Source organism: Oncorhynchus mykiss, chromosome 5 (genome assembly GCF_057628025.1).
Source record: "Oncorhynchus mykiss isolate SJ-2025 chromosome 5, ASM5762802v1, whole genome shotgun sequence".
Lineage (NCBI taxonomy): Eukaryota > Metazoa > Chordata > Actinopteri > Salmoniformes > Salmonidae > Oncorhynchus > Oncorhynchus mykiss.
This window is the reverse complement of record NC_143026.1, coordinates 71,305,849-71,325,630: the sequence shown is the minus strand read 5'-3', so window position 1 is coordinate 71,325,630 and position 19,782 is coordinate 71,305,849. Positions and strand designations below refer to the sequence as shown.

The 19,782-nt window shown below is 43.8% G+C and overlaps 1 protein-coding gene across 29 annotated transcripts in view; it reads right to left on the bottom strand.

The window, feature by feature from the left end:
- mcf2l2 (MCF.2 cell line derived transforming sequence-like 2) overlaps positions 1–19,390 on the bottom strand; it is a 110,291-nt gene extending 90,901 nt beyond the window's left edge. For 15 of the 29 annotated variants that reach the window (XM_021604107.3, XM_090235764.1, XM_090235767.1 and 12 more), the window contains exon 1: positions 18,938–19,390. In XM_021604107.3, coding sequence (XP_021459782.3) covers positions 18,938–19,016 — 79 coding nt within the window. In that variant the 5' untranslated portion in view covers positions 19,017–19,390. Of the gene's footprint in view, positions 1–237; positions 843–10,556; positions 11,136–11,811; positions 12,205–18,937 lie in introns of those variants that run through there. The other 14 variants (XM_090235761.1, XM_090235772.1, XM_090235778.1 and 11 more) reach the window with 6 other exon arrangements.
- Positions 19,391–19,782: the final 392 nt, after the last annotated feature.

Genomic DNA, 19,782 nt, shown 5'->3' with positions numbered 1-19,782 from the left:
TGCAAAACAATTGAGCCGTTTTGTCCCTGAGCATTAGCTATGGACAGACAAGCAAGAGTCACTTGAGCTCCTCAGAAGACACTTGAGAATTTATCAACATCTTGGTATTCTGTTGTAATGGAAATAAAGTCTAGGACCCAGGCCAGTGACAACAAATGTGTCTCTCTGTTTGGCATGTAAACACCCTATAGCTCCCGACAGAGCTATAGGGGAGCGAGGAGAGTATCAATACCTTACCTATGACATGTCTAGTTCTCTTCATCATAGCGACACGATAGTCGGGTGTGAAGAGAGAGAAGTCACTAATCCAGGCGGCAGAGGTAAATTACACCAGTAGAACTTAGTCCAGACTTGCTTTTCTACCATTATCATCCCTTTCTTCTCTTCAGACTTCCTGAGTAACGACACAGACAGACAGACAGACACACACACACACACACCCCTACACTCCCTCCCCCCATTTACACACACCCAGCTCTTACAGAGCCTTGGCAGCAAAGGAGTTTTTTCTAAGGAAGCAGTGCGTCTGAGTCTTTTGTCACTTTTTCCAGCCCTAGCTGCTTCTCACAGCTCCAGTCTAACCTCTCACAAGGCTCTCTCAGAACAACAGCAACCACACAAGCAACCTATCAGGAAATCAGGGAGGAGGGAGGGAGATCATAAATATACTGCTTACTGCCTCTTTAAGTGGGGGGCAGCCCCAAACATTTAACTACATACTTCTGAAAGAATGAAGAGAGAGATAGAGCGAGAGAGAGCGAGAAGATCCCTTCAGCATCATCCCTCTTCATTAAAGTCACACGCTGACCGTGCACCCCTCTCTAATCTGACTGTCTTTCTCTGTCCTTTCTGTGGTTGACTGAACATGACACCCCCCGCCCCGCCCCTCCCTCCCTCCTCTGAGTCCTCCCCCCTGTCAGAGCAGCTGGCTGGGAGTGCAGGGGTGTTTATGGTCCTAGAGGAAGCATGTCCCAAAACACCGGTGGCAGCTACTGAGGCATTGTATGTTAAATAAGCAGCTTCCCTTCCCATTGGATTCCTAAATAGTGAGATTCACTGAAACATGTCCAGTTTGCCAGGTGAAATGTGTTACAATGGTCTCAAAAAGGTCAAAGGACAAATTGAAAAATATTATCTTTTGTAAATCCGATGAAACGTTTTATGTCCCTTAATTTAATATACAATTTGAAGGCACATTATATCATTTACAAAACACATGTCCATAAAATCTGAATCCATGTCATGGTTTATACTTCAAACCCCACCATTGATTGTGTAAATAAGCTTTCTCCCCCCTCCCAACGAGAGTAACTTATCGTAACTAAGAGAGCTTGTTAGGAGACGAGGCCCCATGCATGACAGGGGGTAAGAGAATGCACCAGTAGATCTGCTATAATGGGATAATTAGCAGTGTGTCTAATAATTTGGAGGGTCAACAGCAATCTACAGCAGGGAGATCAGCTGTGTCTGAACGGGTAGACGGGTTGCTGTGTCTGCCCTGTCGACCTGCCTGAGCCACCATGGATCTCACACACACAGTGGTACAGGGTTACGTAAGATACCATTATTGAGGACAGGATAAGGAGACAGCCAATTGTTCAGAAGGAGAGTGCAAATCAATGTTGATGACAACATTTCCCACTGTTCTCTTCCAAACGGAAGACACAAGTCACAGATACACTCTAGATTCTTGTGTGAAAAACAAAGCCTACAATCTCCACCACATACAGCCTAAATGCCACGCACTCATCACACTTTCTCTCCACACTTTCCTTGTAGAATATGAACCCCTTAGTTGGCAAATTGAGCCCTGGGGTGAGAAGTTCATCCCTTTAACAAAACCTAATAGGCTGGATAGGGTGGCAGGTAGCCTAGCGATTAAGAACGTTGGGCCAGTAACCGAAAATACGCTAGTTTGAATAACCAAGCCGACAAGGTGAAAAATCTGGCGATGTGTCCTTGAGCAAGGCACTTAACCCCAATTGCTCCTGTAAGTCGCTCTGGATAAGAGCATCTTTTAAATTACTAAAATATCAATGTTACATGAGGAGCCTTCCTAATGAGCAACTTAAAGCAGAGGACTATTTAACAAAAAGCATCAGGGACCACAGCACTGTTTTTCGAGCTCCCCTGACATTAACATGTGACTGTAAAGACATGTCCATGTGGAGTAATACGTTTCTCAAAATCCACATTTAACACAGAAGCCCAATCAAATTACACACACAAAGTATTTTATAAAAATAGTCCAGCCTTGTGATTTTAATGTAATTTTATAGTGGTTGAACTAGCCTCTCCAGAAAAAAAGTTCTGTCTTAACTAATGGGACATAAGAAGCTGTGACCAACACTCTATGCTGAGCGGAGCAGGAGCCCATAAAACAGAGTGAGGTAGTGTTTTTGGAAGAACTAGGCCAAGCATCTCTCCACCACCACCCTCCATGGGCCCAGTGGGGGACGAGAAGCCCTCACGCTCATTCTGACATACACACAATGGTGTAAGCTAATAACACAGGGAGAATACGAGACCGCCAATATTTCTCTCTCTCTAAGAACATCATCAAATAGAACATCAAATAGAACATCAAATATCATCTTTGATACAATATGTGGTAAGTACTCTCTATCATTGAGTATTCAAACTACCTAACATCATGTAGTTGGTAGAATTGACTGTGTTCATATACAGAAATCCTCCCTGTACTCCATTTGACTTATACATCAAATTAAATGTTATTTGTCACATGCGCAGAGTACAACAGGTGTACCGTGAAATGCTTATGGGCCCTTTCCCAACAACGCAGAGTTAAAAGGTAAGACAAATTTGCAAAAAACAAAACAGGAAATAGTAACACAAAATAACGAGACTATGTACAAGGAGTACCGGTATCAAGTCACCTGTACATACAGTTTACAATAATATGGCATTGCCAGGGTCCTAGATCTACAAACACTCCTGATGTAATCTCCTTCAATATTGTTGGAGAGGAAGTTTGGATATAGCAGTTATTTTGGTTCGGAATTCCAGATACGTCCAAAAGAGCACGTTTCCCATTGACACTCAGGAAAAGGGCAGCCGTGCAAGAAAACAATAAAAGGATGTGTCAGAAAGGTCCATTTATCTCCCAATAACAAACCTCACCTAGTGGTGAATATCAAATTAAAGCGAAGCCAACACTGCCTCCAAAACCAACACTAGATTGAAGAGATGTCATAACATGGAAGGCTACAGTACATATACAGCTACCGTAGGAAAATAAAACCATGCATGTTGCCAGGTATGTTCCTGACAGTATGTTCCTAGGAGGCAAAGGGGGAGGCAGGCATGGGGGCCAGACCAAACCAAAGGTATGTTGTCATGAGGGTTTGATTACAAGGGGCAAGGTTTAGGGAGACAATGGGAGTCTGGTTGTGTTTGAGCCCTTTGAAAGTTGAATGATCCCCAGCTGTGTAATAATCTGGACTTCAGGTGGAGAGAATACCAACCAACCTAATGGAAAGATAGGGCTGAAAATAGGGACTTTGATCATACATTTTATGCTAACATTCATATGGTAACTTGTCCTAGGAACAGAACTAATGGATGTCATTATGGTGCTAAGAGCTGAAAGGATATCAAAGGAAGTTATGTCAAGGCCATGTGACGGTCATTATGGTTTCAGTCATACATTCAGGACATTAAGATGGATTCCCCATTCTCTTATTAACAATCAAATACTTCTTGGAATTTCCGCCCTGGCAGTTACAGAAATTGCTGTTGGCTTTTACTTTGTTCAGACTAAATATAATTTTAGCAGAAAGACCTTTAGATCCAGACAGTCCAGGATCAACAAAAAGGGAAACAGATCCTCACTTGAATGTACCAAAACAATTTCATTACATTTCAATCTTTAAATCCACATACAGTGCATTTCCGAAAGTATTCAGACCCCTTGACTTTTTCCACATTTTGTTATGTTACAGCCATATTCTAAAATGGATTTAATTTGTTAAAATCCTGAGCAATCGACACATAATGACAAAGAGAAATTCAGAAATACCTTATTTACATGAGTATACAGACCCTTTGCTATGAGACTCAAAATTGATCTCAGGTGCATCCTGTTTCCATGAATTATCCTTGAGATGTTTCTACAACTTGATTGGGATCCAGCTGTGGTAAATTCAATTGATTGGACATGATTTGGAAAGGCACACACCTGTCTATAAGGTCCCACGGTTGACAGTGCATGTCAGAGCAAAAACCAATCCATGAGGTCAAAGGAATAGTCCATAGAGCTCCGAGACAGGATTGTGTCGAGGCACAGATCTTGGTAAGGGTACCAAAACATTTCTGCAGCATTGAAGATCTCCTAGAACACAGTGGCCTCCATCATTCGAAATGGAATAAGTTTGGAACCACCAAGACTCTTCCTAGAGTTGGCCGCCCAGCCAAACTGAGCAATCGGGGGAGAAGGGCCTTGGTCAGGGAGGTGACCAAGAACCTAATGTTCACTCTGACAGAGCTTTAGAGTTCCGTTGTGGAGATGGGAGAACCTTCCAGAAGGACAATCATCTCTGCAGCCTCCATCTATAACAACACAGGGAGAGACCCAGATACGGACACCGGAGGCAGATAGTTAGAGTCTCTGATATTTATTAAAAAACAAGGTGCAGGCAAGAGGCAGGTCGAGGACAGTCAGAAGTTCATAAACCAGGTCTAGAAGGTACAGGGCGGCAGGCAGGCACAGGGTCAGGGCAGGTTGAATGGTCAGGCAGGTACTGTGTCAGGGCAGGTTGAATGGTCAGGCAGGCAGGTACAGTGTCAGGGCAGGCTGAATGGTCAGGCAGGCAGGCAGGTACAGTGTCAGGGCAGGCTGAATGGTCAGGCAGACAGGTACAGTGTCAGGGCAGGCTGAATGATCAGGCAGGCAGGTACAGGGTCAGGGCAGGTTGAATGGTCAGGCAGGCAGGTACAGTGTCAGGGCAGGTTGAATGGTCAGGCAGGCAGGTACAGTGTCAGGGCAGGTTGAATGGTCAGGCAGGCAGGTACAGTGTCAGGGCAGGTTGAATGGTCAGGCAGGCAGGTACAGTGTCAGGGCAGGCTGAATGGTCAGGCAGGCAGGCAGGTACAGTGTCAGGGCAGGCTGAATGGTCAGGCAGGCAGGTACAGTGTCAGGGCAGGTTGAATGGTCAGGCAGGCAGGTACAGTGTCAGGGCAGGCTGAATGGTCAGTCAGGCAGGTACAGTGTCAGGGCAGGCTGAATGGTCAGGCAGGCAGGCAGGCAGGTACAGTGTCAGGGCAGGCTGAATGGTCAGGCAGGCAGGTACAGTGTCAGGGCAGGCTGAATGGTCAGGCAGGCAGGTACAGTGTCAGGGCAGGATGAATGGTCAGGCAGGCAGGTACAGTGTCAGGGCAGGCTGAATGGTCAGGCAGGCAGGTACAGTGTCAGGGCAGGCTGAATGGTCAGGCAGGCAGGTACAGTGTCAGGGCAGGCTGAATGGTCAGGCAGGCAGGTACAGTGTCAGGGCAGGCTGAATGGTCAGGCAGGCAGGTACAGTGTCAGGGCAGGTTGAATGGTCAGGCAGGCAGGTACAGTGTCAGGGAAGGCTGAATGGTCAGGCAGGCAGGTACAGTGTCAGGGCAGGCTGAATGGTCAGGCAGGCAAGTAGGTACAGTGTCAGGGCAGGTTGAATGGTCAGGCAGGCAGGTACAGTGTCAGGGCAGGCTGAATGGTCAGGCAGGCTGGCAGGTACAGTGTCAGGGCAGGTTGAATGGTCAGGCAGGCAGGTACAGTGTCAGGGCAGGCTGAATGGTCAGGCAGGCAGGTAATGTGTCAGGGCAGGCAATTAGTCAGAACCTGGAGGACTAAGAAAACAGAGACTATCAAAAACACGCTAGTTGACTTGACAAGACGAACTGGCGACAGACAGAAGACACCGGGATAAATACATAGGGAATAATGGGACCAAATGGGAGACAAACACAAGACAGGTGAAACAGATCAGGGTGTGACACCACCAATCAGGCCTTATGGTAGAGTGGCCAGACGGAAGCCACTCCTCAGTAAAAGGCACATGACAGCCCGCTTGGAGTTTGCCAAAAGGCACCTAACGACTCTCAGACCATAAGAAACAAGATTCTCTGGTCTGATGAAAACAAGATTGAACTCTTTGGCCTGAATGCCAAGCATCATGTCTGGAGGAAACATGGCACCATCTCTACGTTGAAGCATGGTGATGGCAGCATCATGCTGTGGGGATGTTTTTCAGCAGGAGGGACTGGGAGACTAGCCAGGATCACGGGAAAGATGAACAGAGCAAAGTACAGAGAGATCCTTGATGAAAACCTGCTCCAGTTCTCAGGACCTCAGACTGGGATGAAGGTTCACCTTCCAACAGGACAGCGACCCCAAGCACACAGCCAAGACAATGCAGAAGTGGCTTCGGGACAAATCTCTGAATGTCCTTGAGTGGCCCAGCTAGAGCCCGGACTTGAACCCAATCTAACATCTCTGGAGAGACCTGAAAATAGCTGTGCAGCGACGCTCTCCATCCAACCTGACAGAGTTTGAAAGGATCTGCGGAGAAGAATGGGACAAACTCCCCAAATACAGGTGTGCCAAGCTTGTAGCGTCATTCCCAAGAAGACTCAAGGCTGTAATCTCTGCCAAAGGTTCTTCAACAAAGTACTGAGTAAAGGGTCTGAATACTTATGTAAATGTGATATTTCGGTAAACATTTCTAAAAACCAGTGTTTGCTTTGTCATTATGGGGTATTGTGTGTAGATTGATTAGGGGGAAAAACAAATGAATTCATTTTAGAATAACGCTTTAATGTAACAAAATGTTGAAAAAGTCAAGGGGTCTGAATACTTTCAGAATGCACTGTATTTTCAAGGCTCAGCAGCTAACTGTACACTACATGGAGAAGTGACTGTTTGACAAATGCTGTGCATTCCATTCTCAGGATAATCACACATAAGAGAGGGTGCATGTCTACACATTATGTGTCAGAGTGAGTAGGCTGAGCATGCATGCACATACATAGACACACACACACACACACACACACACTATAAAAAGACAGGCACTGAGGGTTTGTGGGACCTTGTAAGGTTTTACATAAACTGCTATCAACGGCTTCTGGGTAGGTTATTTTGTGACATCATTCAACTTTGAGGCATACTGTCAGCTAGTCTTTTTTCACACATTTAAAACAGTCAGACAGGACAGCTTTATCCAACCATAGACACACGCTGATTCAGATTTTGGAATAAAAACCTGGAGCTATTTTTTCTGCTGTCATTGCCACTTCTCCACAGAAGGAGACAATCGAAATGGTGCATGCTTGCATGTTATAAGACATGTCTACTCAGTATTCTTTCAAAGGTGGTTGTGATGTGGAGCTTTTCTATCCTGTACAATGAAAGCCATTTGACATGCAGATAGGAAAGCAACCTGAAATACACTATCTGAGAAGGTGACAACTGCCTATTCCTAAATGCATCAGTCTAATATTAGAAGGAAAGTCACACCACAGATAGCAGCTGCAGACCAATGAAAATTCACCAAAGCATTAACATATAGCAGGGCCTTAGCAGATCTACATCAATCATCTACCTGACAGATCCCCACTTGTCTTTTCCTAATAGCACTGACTTCGCTGATAACTACTTTATTGAAGTAAAATGTTCTTACTACAACTGTGATATGTGGTTGTCTCATCTAGCTATCTTAAGATGAATGCACTGCACTAAGGATAAGAGTGTCTCCTAAATGACTCAAATAAAACGTCAAATGGCAGGTGGATGAAGCGAGGGAGAGGAACTGAGGAGGAGGGTGAGAGGGAAGAGAGGGAGGACATACTTCTGGCTGACCACCCGCACGCCGGACACTGCGAAGGGATGGTCTGGTACCGCGGAGAGCCATCCATCATCCCACCACAGCAGAGCATCTAAATATCTGCACCAGTCATCCCTAATATAGAGTCTTTAGAGTGTACAGTGCCTTGCGAAAGTATTCGGCCCCCTTGAACTTTACGACCTTTTTCCACATTTCAGGCTTCAAACATAAAGATATAAAACTGTATTTTTTTGTGAAGAATCAACAACAAGTGGGACACAATCATGAAGTGGAACGACATTTATTGGATATTTCAAACTTTTTTAACAAATCAAAAACTGAAAAATTGGGCGTGCAAAATTATTCAGCCCCCTTAAGTTAATACTTTGTAGCGCCACCTTTTGCTGCGATTACAGCTGTAAGTCGCTTGGGGTATGTCTCTATCAGTTTTGCACATCGAGAGACTGACATTTTTTCCCATTCCTCCTTGCAAAACAACTCGAGCTCAGTGAGGTTGGATGGGGAGCATTTGTGAACAGCAGTTTTCAGTTCTTTCCCCAGATTCTCGATTGGATTCAGGTCTGGACTTTGACTTGGCCATTCTAACACCTGGATATGTTTATTTTTGAACCATTCCATTGTAGATTTTGCTTTATGTTTTGGATCATTGTCTTGTTGGAAGACAAATCTCCGTCCCAGTCTCAGGTCTTTTGCAGACTCCATCAGGTTTTCTTCCAGAATGGTCCTGTATTTGGCTCCATCCATCTTCCCATCAATTTTAACCATCTTCCCTGTCCCTGCTGAAGAAAAGCAGGCCCAAACCATGATGCTGCCACCACCATGTTTGACAGTGGGGATGGTGTGTTCAGCTGTGTTGCTTTTACGCCAAACATAACGTTTTGCATTGTTGCCAAAAAGTTCAATTTTGGTTTCATCTGACCAGAGCACCTTCTTCCACATGTTTGGTGTGTCTGCCAGGTGGCTTGTGGCAAACTTTAAATGACACTTTTTATGGATATCTTTAAGAAATGGCTTTCTTCTTGCCACTCTTCCATAAAGGCCAGATTTGTGCAATATACGACTGATTGTTGTCCTATGGACAGAGTCTCCCACCTCAGCTGTAGATCTCTGCAGTTCATCCAGAGTGATCATGGGCCTCTTGGCTGCATCTCTGATCAGTCTTCTCCTTGTATGAGCTGAAAGTTTAGAGGGACGGCCAGGTCTTGGTAGATTTGCAGTGGTCTGATACTCCTTACATTTCAATATTATCGCTTGCACAGTGCTCCTTGGGATGTTTAAAGCTTGGGAAATCTTTTTGTATCCAAATCCGGCTTAACACTTCTTCACAACAGTATCTCGGACCTGCCTGGTGTGTTCCTTGTTCTTCATGATGCTCTCTGCGCTTTTAACGGACCTCTGAGACTATCACAGTGCAGGTGCATTTATACGGAGACTTGATTACACACAGGTGGATTGTATTTATCATCATTAGTCATTTAGGTCAACATTGGATCATTCAGAGATCCTCACTGAACTTCTGGAGAGAGTTTGCTGCACTGAAAGTAAAGGGGCTGAATAATTTTGCACGCCCAATTTTTAAGTTTTTGATTTGTTAAAAAAGTTTGAAATATCCAATAAATGTCGTTCCACTTCATGATTGTGTCCCACTAGTTGTTGATTCTTCACAAAAAAATACAGTTTTATATCTTTATGTTTGAAGCCTGAAATGTGGCAAAAGGTCGCAAAGTTCAAGGGGGCCGAATACTTTCGCAAGGCACTGTACATACATAGAGTGTTTGTAAGCAAGAGGTGGCTTTCCTGCACAGTAGCCTGTGTAGTTCCTTCCTACTCAGTGCCTAGTATAGCCAAGGTCAGCCCAGACTTCAGCTCAGGGAGACAGTAGGGAGACAGGGACAGACAGAACTCTGAGTGGCTACCAGATTGTCACTCTCCTCCCAGGCTTAGAGCTCCTGAATCCCCCCCGGTCTGCTATTCATGTCCCCTGGACACTCTTCTCTTACAGTGCCTTGCATCTGATAGCCCGGTCTCTCAGAGCAGCACAACTCTAACACACACACACATACTGCATACAGTACACACACATCAGGTCCCCTGCCAGCCTCTACCACCGCAATTATTTCTCTTCAGTCCAGGGAGGCAGTGAGCTGCTGCCTCTGACCTCTGCCTAGGTCTCTTACCTCCACTTACCTCTCTTTGTCAGGCACATGCAACAGAGAATAATCACAAACCCTTCTTAGCTAACCCCTATCTAAGCTCAGGTGACTTCACACTCAGGTGAGAATCTAAAAGTGAAATGCACCATCACTGTGAAGCACAACATGGAAACATAGAAGCAATGGAAACTGAAAAAGAACTCTGTCATACATTCCAATGTGAATTTATAGGGCATTTTGAACTACTAGCTCTATTCGTAACAAGGTTCCCACAAGGTGTTTACAGGGTAATCACCGTCCTCTCTGTTAGGTCACATTGCTGAATGTCTTCAGCCTGTAAGCACACAGAACTCCTTACTCAAGACGTCACAAGGAAACACCACTCAATCACCAGCCCCTACCTACTGCTATCTACTGAGCAGTCTTCTCCAGTACCACAACTAGCATACATCACATCTGTTTCACACCACTCATAGGCAAAATAACCACAGACCTGTATGAGTATCAAACACACAGAAAATGTCCATGAAGGGTTAAAGTAGATAATCCAGTCACTTACACATAACTGAGCCCATGGTGAGGTCTTCCTGTCTGGACCAGACCGACAGTCCTGCCCTGAGGACTCCAGCTGTGGTATGGAGAGCCGCGCAGAGCAGATTCCTTACTGTGTGTGTTTCTGTGAGTGTGTGGGTGCATGTGTATGTGTTCTGTCAGGGCTCTTGCCAGCAGTCTGAGTTGAAGTCTTGTGACCAGTGGAGCTCAGGAGACTGCCATGGCTTACACCAATCTCCTCAACAATGTCCTGAGGCACTGGGGGCTTCCCTTTCCTCCCCCACCCTGCCCGAAATTCAGCCGTTGTGCTGTGTGGCCACCGTGTGTCAGGAACCCACCACCGCTTTTCCTCCTTCTGGCTGTAGCTCATTCACTGGCCTGGCCTTGTCTCGGAAGCACTTTCTCACCCCTCCCTCCCAAGACACTCTCAGTGGACAAGGGTATGTATCACATGAGAATAAACACACAAGAATATTATCAGTAATACTCAGTCATACTGTATCTAAGTTACACCCATGGGCATGGCAGTAATTTGTTTGTTTATTCAGATCCTCATTAGCTTTTGCAGAAGCAGCAGTTACTCTTCCTGGGGTTCACAAAAAATACACAAAACAGCAACAAAACACTCATACACTGATAGACAAGGAGAGTCACACAAATGTAAAATACAACAATATACAAACAATACAACAACACAAATGATGTGTGTGTTGGAGTGTGTCTGTGTGTGCATGTGTTTGCGTGTCCCCTCACATTTAGGGGACTAAGTTTGTAGAACTGCTATTTGCAAAAAAAGAAGCAGAAATCCTACTACTCCAATATCACTTTTTTACACCACACAGCATACTGTAACAACTGAAGAGGCAAAGGAGTTACCAACCATTACATCAACATGTGTCCTTTTAGTGTCCAAGCAAAGACCAATATGTGTGATACTGGAGCCTTGATGTTTGTCACAGGAAATTGTAACCAGTGGGCTTCCTGTCTTTAAAGAGACATAACACACAGGTCTGTATCTTAAAGCTTACCTTTCCACTGGCTAATAAACATACATTACTCTCACTAGCTAATATTAATACACTAGTCTATTCAGGGAGCAGTTTATTGACATGATAGGCCTTTTTTAGCATTAGTGTTTACCTCTGCATGCCCCAACAATACACATTAACAACAAGCTGTCACAGCTCAAGGGTCCCTTACAGCGCACATATCACGTGATACGCCACGTTTTGCATATAAGGTAAAGAAGTGAAATGTCCCACCTTTCTTTTTAGATTACTTTGAGATAAGTCTCCACAGCCTATGTTCAGATAGTTGGTCTCTCAAGCTGAGAGAATGGCAGGATCCAGACTCCTATTCCCAAGTGGTGTAGAGGTGGAGCGATTACTTCATGTGAGTAGAACTATCCTTAGTTCAGTTCAACAGTATGATTTTGAATCCCTATATTGACAGTATCTATTTTAAACCACTATGCTAGCGAAACAGCATGAAAGACTACAAAAGCAGCAACTCCTGCAAGCATATTATAACAACATTTGCACTGTTTGTTTTTCAACTTAAGGGCAAGGAGTCAATTCCATCATATGACAACACCATGTGGCTCTGTCAGCAGAAGGAGGTATGACCTTTACCATTGGGACATGTGCTCTAAAAACAGAAAAACAGGAACAAGATGCTGGCATATAAGAAATCTGGATCTGGAGATCACACTTCCCATTTCCACGTCCTCTGCAGCCCTCCCTGAACCATGACCTATTCAGTTCTGAAGCCTGATCAGCCGGCCAGCCCTTACCATCACCCATGGTTGACATCAACGAATCACAGGGTTATGCGCCTGCACTATAAGCCTGCAGTGCATGGGTCCAATGTTTGCAGTAAGGCCGCATTATACTAGTGCCACTGGCATCTGGCAGTCACTCCTCCCTCCAGAAAACACACACACACACACACACACACACACACACACACGGTGAGGATTAGTACTGTATATGTGAGCTCTGACCAGTAGTCAAGAGGTCCAGGGTTACACACACTGAGTCAGATAACCACATGTAACCGGTGTGAAATGGCTAACTAGTTAGCGGGGTGTGTGCGCTAATAGCGTTTCAATCGGTGACGTCACTCGCTCTGAGACCTTGAAGTAGTTGTTTCCCTTGCTCAGCAAGGGTCGCGGCTTTTGTGGAGTGATAGGTAACGATGCTTCGAGGGTGTCAGTTGTTGATGTGTGCAGAGGGTCCCTGGTTCGGGCCCAGGTAGGGGCGAAGCTGTTACACACACACACAGTGTCTTTTATCTCTTGGTCCTCTTCACAAGTAGTACATGACTAAATTACAACCGAGTCCGTCAAGTCCAAATAGCATATATTTACCTTCCATTTGTGGATTTATCTGACAGGAACAACCCTACCCAGTCTGAAAAAACATTATGTTAAAATATGTGAAAACATCATGAAAAAAGATAGCTTCAGCACCATTCAATAATAAATGAGCAGTATGTTGTCCCACATTCAGAGCTGTTGTAAACATCTGGTCTATTATCTGATGTATAAATTATTAGTGCTGTGAACCTCAATTACCAGGGCAGGAGCAGAGCATCAAATCTCTCAATCATGAGAGGCACTGAGGATAGGAAATCGATCCAAAGATCAGGTCTTCTGTGACTGCACACAATATACTGCAGCCCCTTGTGAGATAGATTAAGGTTCTAAACATCTGCAGTGTTATTCTCTACAATGAATCGACACAGTGACTTTGAGAGGTAATTATTCTCAAAAACAATGCCCTGTGGGGGGGGTGAGCAAACCTTGCTGCAAACCATCCTACCCACCTTCAGAGAGTGGAGGGTCATGGGGTCAAGGTCACAGAAGGAGAATGGGGAGTAGTCATCCCAAGTACTCCCTCTGTGTGTCCTAGGCTGACCTAGTAAGACTCCTCTCTTCCCACTACGTGCCATCTGGTTTCCCAAGCATGCTGTGGGGCTTGACCTCATTTGGTTTGAGCTGATCTGAGGGGCCACCCTGAGCCCTCTAGAACTCGAGTAGTTACACTAGAGTCAGAAATTAGGCCAGACTCTCAAATATATGTTCATATCTTATGGCTCAGTGGACTATTGTTCCATTGTGTTACTGTGAGCACAAGTCAAATGCTGGCCAAAGCCCAAAGGGGACTGTGCGAAAAAAGACAACCGTTTTCCAAAGGATGTCGAGAGCCCATTTCACGTAAAGCAGGGACAAATAGGAAGCAGTGTGAATACAGCCTACGTCATAAAAACAAGGTTGTCCTGGCTGGGTAAACCCAGAGCCCAGAGCTGTCTGGGGTTATGTCACCAGGGATATTGATGGCTGGAACCCCTATCTGACCTAAAGAGGTTCAAAGATGTTGACGACCTATGACTGATACAAAATACAAACAGCCTATTATGTGTCTGCAGATTCTATGCACTTGTGCCAATGTGTAACATTGCAATTTTGTTTAAATCAAATCGACTAATAATACAATCTTGAATCACTACAAACATTAAATCGTAAATCCACATAATCTAAAATCCAAACACGGAGATAAAGTTGACGGCATTGTTGTGAGGGGATATGATTTCAGAGGTGAGAGGTAAGGAAGGAAGACATCTGCTCAAGCCGTTTGAGATGATGAACACCAGGGCTGCTGTTCCAACAGGAGAGAGGATGACCCTTTGACCTTCCCATTGTTTACCTCTCTGCGTATGGGACAGTTTTTTATAGATCTGAATTGTGTCTCATTCTGTGCCAAGGCTTATGAATGTACTATCAGTATCACAGAATAACATGGCACCAGGCCCTCATGGTGGCATCTGGTATTGATTTTAGAGAATAGCACTGACCCTTTGGCTGCTATGCCAATGAGGGATGGGCACATAAATAAAGGGAGGGACAAAACTAGGCTGATTTCTATTTATCTATCTATGATAACCTGCACAAACCAACATTGCAGATGTCCATAGAGTTTCAATAGATTCATGGCTTACTGTAAGAGGATATAACTACCACAGTGCCATAGTTACAACAAAATGATTGACAGACAAGTTAGCCAACATTTATGGTGAGAGAAACCATAAACATGCTCACACAAAATACACAACGTCTAGGATAGAGGCCTGTGTTGTAGAGCCAGCAGAACATGTACATTGTCATGCCACTTAACACTTATCAGTGAAAATTATGCTTGAAACTAAATGCCTTCGGAAACTATATATTGTAGTTATTACTCTGACATTTTAATGTGTTTTCCAGCCTTGGTGCCTGTCAGCTGCAAGCTGTGTCTATATTCTGTGCTCATGTTTGGAAGTGGTTGTATTTTCTTTTTCTATGGGCCTATAGACTGTTTCATTTCCCTGTGTTAACCACATACTGTATATGGGGCCAGCCATGAGTGGCCAGACAATACTAATCCTCTTAGTTCAATTAGCAACGGGTGACTGATGCCACACATTTCCATTCTTCTACTGTGCTAAATAGTACAGTGTGCAAAATTAGGGTTACTGCTACAGTGGGCCAAATTCTTTGCACACAATGAGGTTAAGAATTCAACCAGTAATACTGAGTTTATATTTTCCTGTATGGAAATGTAATTCTTCCTATTAGAGATCCTTGGGGTGTGTTATGGAGGATTTCCCAGTACACAGGAAGCATTGTGCTACTGTAATTCCTTTGTTGCTATAGAGGCAACAAACCAGAACATACTTTTGCCTGACCTTAACTTCCTGAAAACGATTTGAAGGTTCATTTCAATTAGGTCATGTATTTCCCTCTAAATATCATTTGCTTGGGAGAGCTGTGACTGCAGACATCTACTACGGTCTGAATTCTAATCATTACAATAATTCTGTTTGAAACATCATTTGATATCATGAGTCATTCATAAAATCCATACGACGTTACCGTAAATTACGCAGCCGTCACTTTCTGGCAACTATGATGTCACCTGCCACCAATGAGAGCTCAGATAAGGCTTGAATCTCTCTCTTTCTCTCTCCCTGTGAGTCATGGAGCCTGTTACAAGGTTTTAATTGCAATAATACCTCTGAGGTAGTGCTGCCGACATCAGCTGCCAAGCTCACCATTTCCCACTCATGGCTTAAAATGTCAAATATGTGATTGAAGCTGCACAGTTCTACATCCCTTACAGATAAACAGAGGGGTGTGTCGTTGATCTTAAATAAATCAATGGAGAATAAATGCCACTAGCAGAATAACATTACTGTCATCAGCGTCTAGTGTAGCAAGTCAATCATCTTCTGTAAAGAGAAGCTCATTATGAACCTTTTATATAGGACACTTTGGGGATACAGTATTTAGGTCAGATTGGTATAATAACATACAGTTGAAGTCGGAAGTTTACATACACTTAGGTTGGAGTCATTAAAACTTGTTTTTCAACCACTCTACAAATTTCTAATTAACAAACTATAATTTTGGCAAGTCGGTTAGGACATCTACAGCATGGCAGGGTAGCCTAGTGGTTAGAGCGTTGGACTAGTATACTAGCAACCGAAGGGTTGCAAGTTCAAATCCCCGAGCTGAACAGGCAGTTAACCCACTGTTCCTAGGCCGTCATTGAAAATAAGAATTTGTTCTTAACTGACTTGCCTAGTTAAATAAATAAATAAAAAATGTTTCCAACGATTCTTTACAGACAGATTATTTCACTTAGAATTCACTGTATCACAATTCCAGTGGGTCAGAAATGTACATACACTAACTTTACCCTGCCTTTAAACAGCTTGGAAAATTCCAGAAAATGATGTCATGGCTTTAGAAGCTTCTGATAGGCTAATTTACATAATTGGAGTCAATTGGAGATGTACCTGTGGATGTATTTCAAGGCCTACCTTCAAACTCAGTGCCTCTTTGCTTGACATCATGGGAAAATCAAAAGAAATCAGCCAAGACCTCAGAAAAACAATTGTAGACCTCCACAAGTCTGGTTCATTCTTGGGAGCAATTTCCAAACGTCTGAAGGTACCACGTTCATCTGTACAAACAATAGTACGCAAGTATAAACACCATGGGACCACGCAGCCATCATACCGCTCAGGAAGGAGAAGCGTTCTGTCTCCTAGAGATGAACGTACTTTGGTGCGAAAAGTGCAAATCAATCCCAGAACAACAGCAAAGGACCTTGTGAAGATGCTGGAGGAAACAGGTACAAAAGTGCCATCTATTTTGAAAACAAGTCTTATGTCGACATAACCTGAAAGGCTGCACAGCAAGGAAGAAGCCACTGCTCCAAAACCGCCATAAAAAAGCCAGACTACGGTTTGCAACTGCACATGGGGACAAAGATCATACTTTTTGGAGAAATGTCTTCTGGACTGATGAAACAAAAATGGAACTGTTTGGCCATAATGACCATCGTTATGTTTGGAAGAAAAAGGGAGAGGCTTGCAAGCCGAAGAACACCATCCCAACCGTGAAGCACGGGGGTGGCAGCATCATGTTGTGGGGGTGCTTTGCTGCAGGAGGGACTGGTGCACTTCACAAAAAAGATGGCATCATGAGGAAGAAACATTATGTGGACATATTGAAGCAACATCTCAAGACATCAGTCAGGAAGTTGAAGCTTGGTCGCAAATGGGTCTTCCAAATGGACAATGACCCCAAGCATACTTCCAAAGTTGTGGCAAAGGACAACTAAGTAAGGACAACAAAGTCAAGGTATTGGAGTAGCCATCACAAAGCCCTGACCTCAATCCTATAGAAAATTTGTGGGCAGAACTGAAAAAGCGTGTGCGAGCAAGGAGGCCTATAAACCTGACTCAGTTGCACCAGCTCTGTCAGGAGGAATGGACCAAAATTCACCCAACTTATTGTGGGAAGGTTGTGGAAGCCTACCCAAAACGTTTGACCCAAGTTAAACAATTTAAAGGCAATGCTACCAAATACTAATTGAGTGTATATAAACTTCTGACCCACTGGGAATGTGATGAAAGAAGTAAAAGCTGAAATAAATCATTCTCTCTCTTATTATTCTGACATTTCACATTCTTAAAATAAAGTGGTGATCCTAACTGACCTTAGACAGGGAACTTTTACTTGGATTAAATGTCAGAAATTGTGAAAATCTGAGTTTAAATGTATTTGGCTAAGGTTTATGTAAACTTCCGACTTCAACTGTATTATCACGACAGCGATGTATAACGCTCAACATATAACATGACACTGACGATAATTGGGGATCTCTGATAAATTGGGGGCGTGAGAGATGCAAGCAGTAACACAGGGGAGGCTGCTTCCATAAATCAATAGGGCCTGATGCACACAAGCCTGGCAATCTCAGTTTCTATGGTAACTGCCTGCATGGTCCCCTCCCCCATGGATGGCTGCTGACTGCCTGCCTCACTAGAGCCATGATAGAAGACACTCCGTAACAATCTCCAGCGTGGCACAATAACCGACTTCCTCTGTCCAGCCCGGAAGACCCGGATGTAGAATGTGGAATGGTGGTCAACAAGAGGAATTGAGAGAGGGGGAAATAGGAATCTAAAGAGTTTTATATTAGGTTTTCTGTTTTCTGTGGCTAATAACATTGACTTTCATTAAATAGCTAATGAAACCAGTAAATACAGTATATCTATCTTCATGATGATATACATATTAACTCTTAAATGTGGTTATAGTGATTTACAATTAAATTAATAATAAGAATGGGATGGGATTATCAGATAATGGAAAATCCTTTTCAATATAGGAGCATAGGACCACAAGCATTTCGCTACATCACAAGCATTTCGCTACATCACAAGCATTTCGCTACACTACAAGCATTTCGCTACACCACAACAATTTCGCTACATCACAAGCATTTCGCTACACCACATGCATTTCGCTACACGCACATTAACATCTGCTAACCATGTGTATGTGATAAATCAAATTTGATTTCTCTGTGATTTGATTTGACAATCACACTCTGTGACAACTAGTTAGTACACCAGCATAGTATGAGAAGTCTGACTGGTGTGAGGAACATGACGTGTTCATTATGAAACTATACACAAATAAAATATAAATCCACATACCAGATCCCACTAGATATAACCACATACTTCATGGTCATTTGTGTAACGTTGACTATGACCTTGAACTAACTATGTAAATTGCAGCTATAATGATCAGCCCAAATCTGACATTTCTACCAGTTTAGACCATACATTTACACATGAATAACTACTATAAAGCAATTCCATATCTGAGCATTTCTAAGGATACTGCCTGGAATAGGGAGACCATCCAGGGAGCAGCTGCTGGGTATCACCACCCTGCTCCCTCTCTCTCTCCCTGGTACATACCCCTTCCCTCCCCACAACCCTCAGTGTGGCTGATGGCTGATGGAGGGATGAAGCCTGGACACTCACCGACATGTGTGATGAAACAGCCCACACGCTGCTGGAACTCCTGCAGAGACATCTCCTCCTCTCTTAGCCAGCAGAGCATCTCAGGGTGTGTGCAGCTTCGGCTCTCCTCTCTCCCCTCCTCTGCTCTACGCTCCACCACTCTCCTTCGTCAATCCGCTCCCTCACCGGAGGCTGAAGGACCCTTCACACACAAAGCACAGTGCCACTCCCAGTCCGAAAGCACCTCAGAGATGATGTGAGAGAAGGGAAGTAACTTCAGGGTCTGCGGATGCCTCTAACTCCACAAAAAAAAAAAAAAATCCTCAAAAAGTACAATACAATTTAGTGTATGTGTCATTAATAATGGATGGATGGATACACACACGCTAACTGGGTGAGCCAATCAGGAGAGGCTAACGCTGCTTTCAGGCTGATGCTCGGCTTGCTGTAATAAAGGCTGAGTCAGACACCAGGAAGCAAATCAGGGAGCAGCTACCTGCCTTGGGGAGATAGGGGGCTAATGGATTCCATAACACAAAACCTGGAGCTGTAGAGCCACTGGAATGGAGCTACAGTACCACTTGGGCTATGATGAAAATGTTGCTTCTAAAAAAACCTGCTTAATCTAAATGGCAGACAATATCAAATAATATCATATACATTTAAAATATAATATTGTAAGTAAAGGATTTCATTTTCAAGTATACATTTTAATAATGGAAATACTGTATGTAGGCTGAAATAGGCTGTTAGCATACAGAAACTAAATATGTAGATCAGGGATTCTCAACTAGTTTTTTCACAAATATTTTTTACTAATATGAACAACATTGGAAATATATATTTTGATAGACCAAAGTATCAGC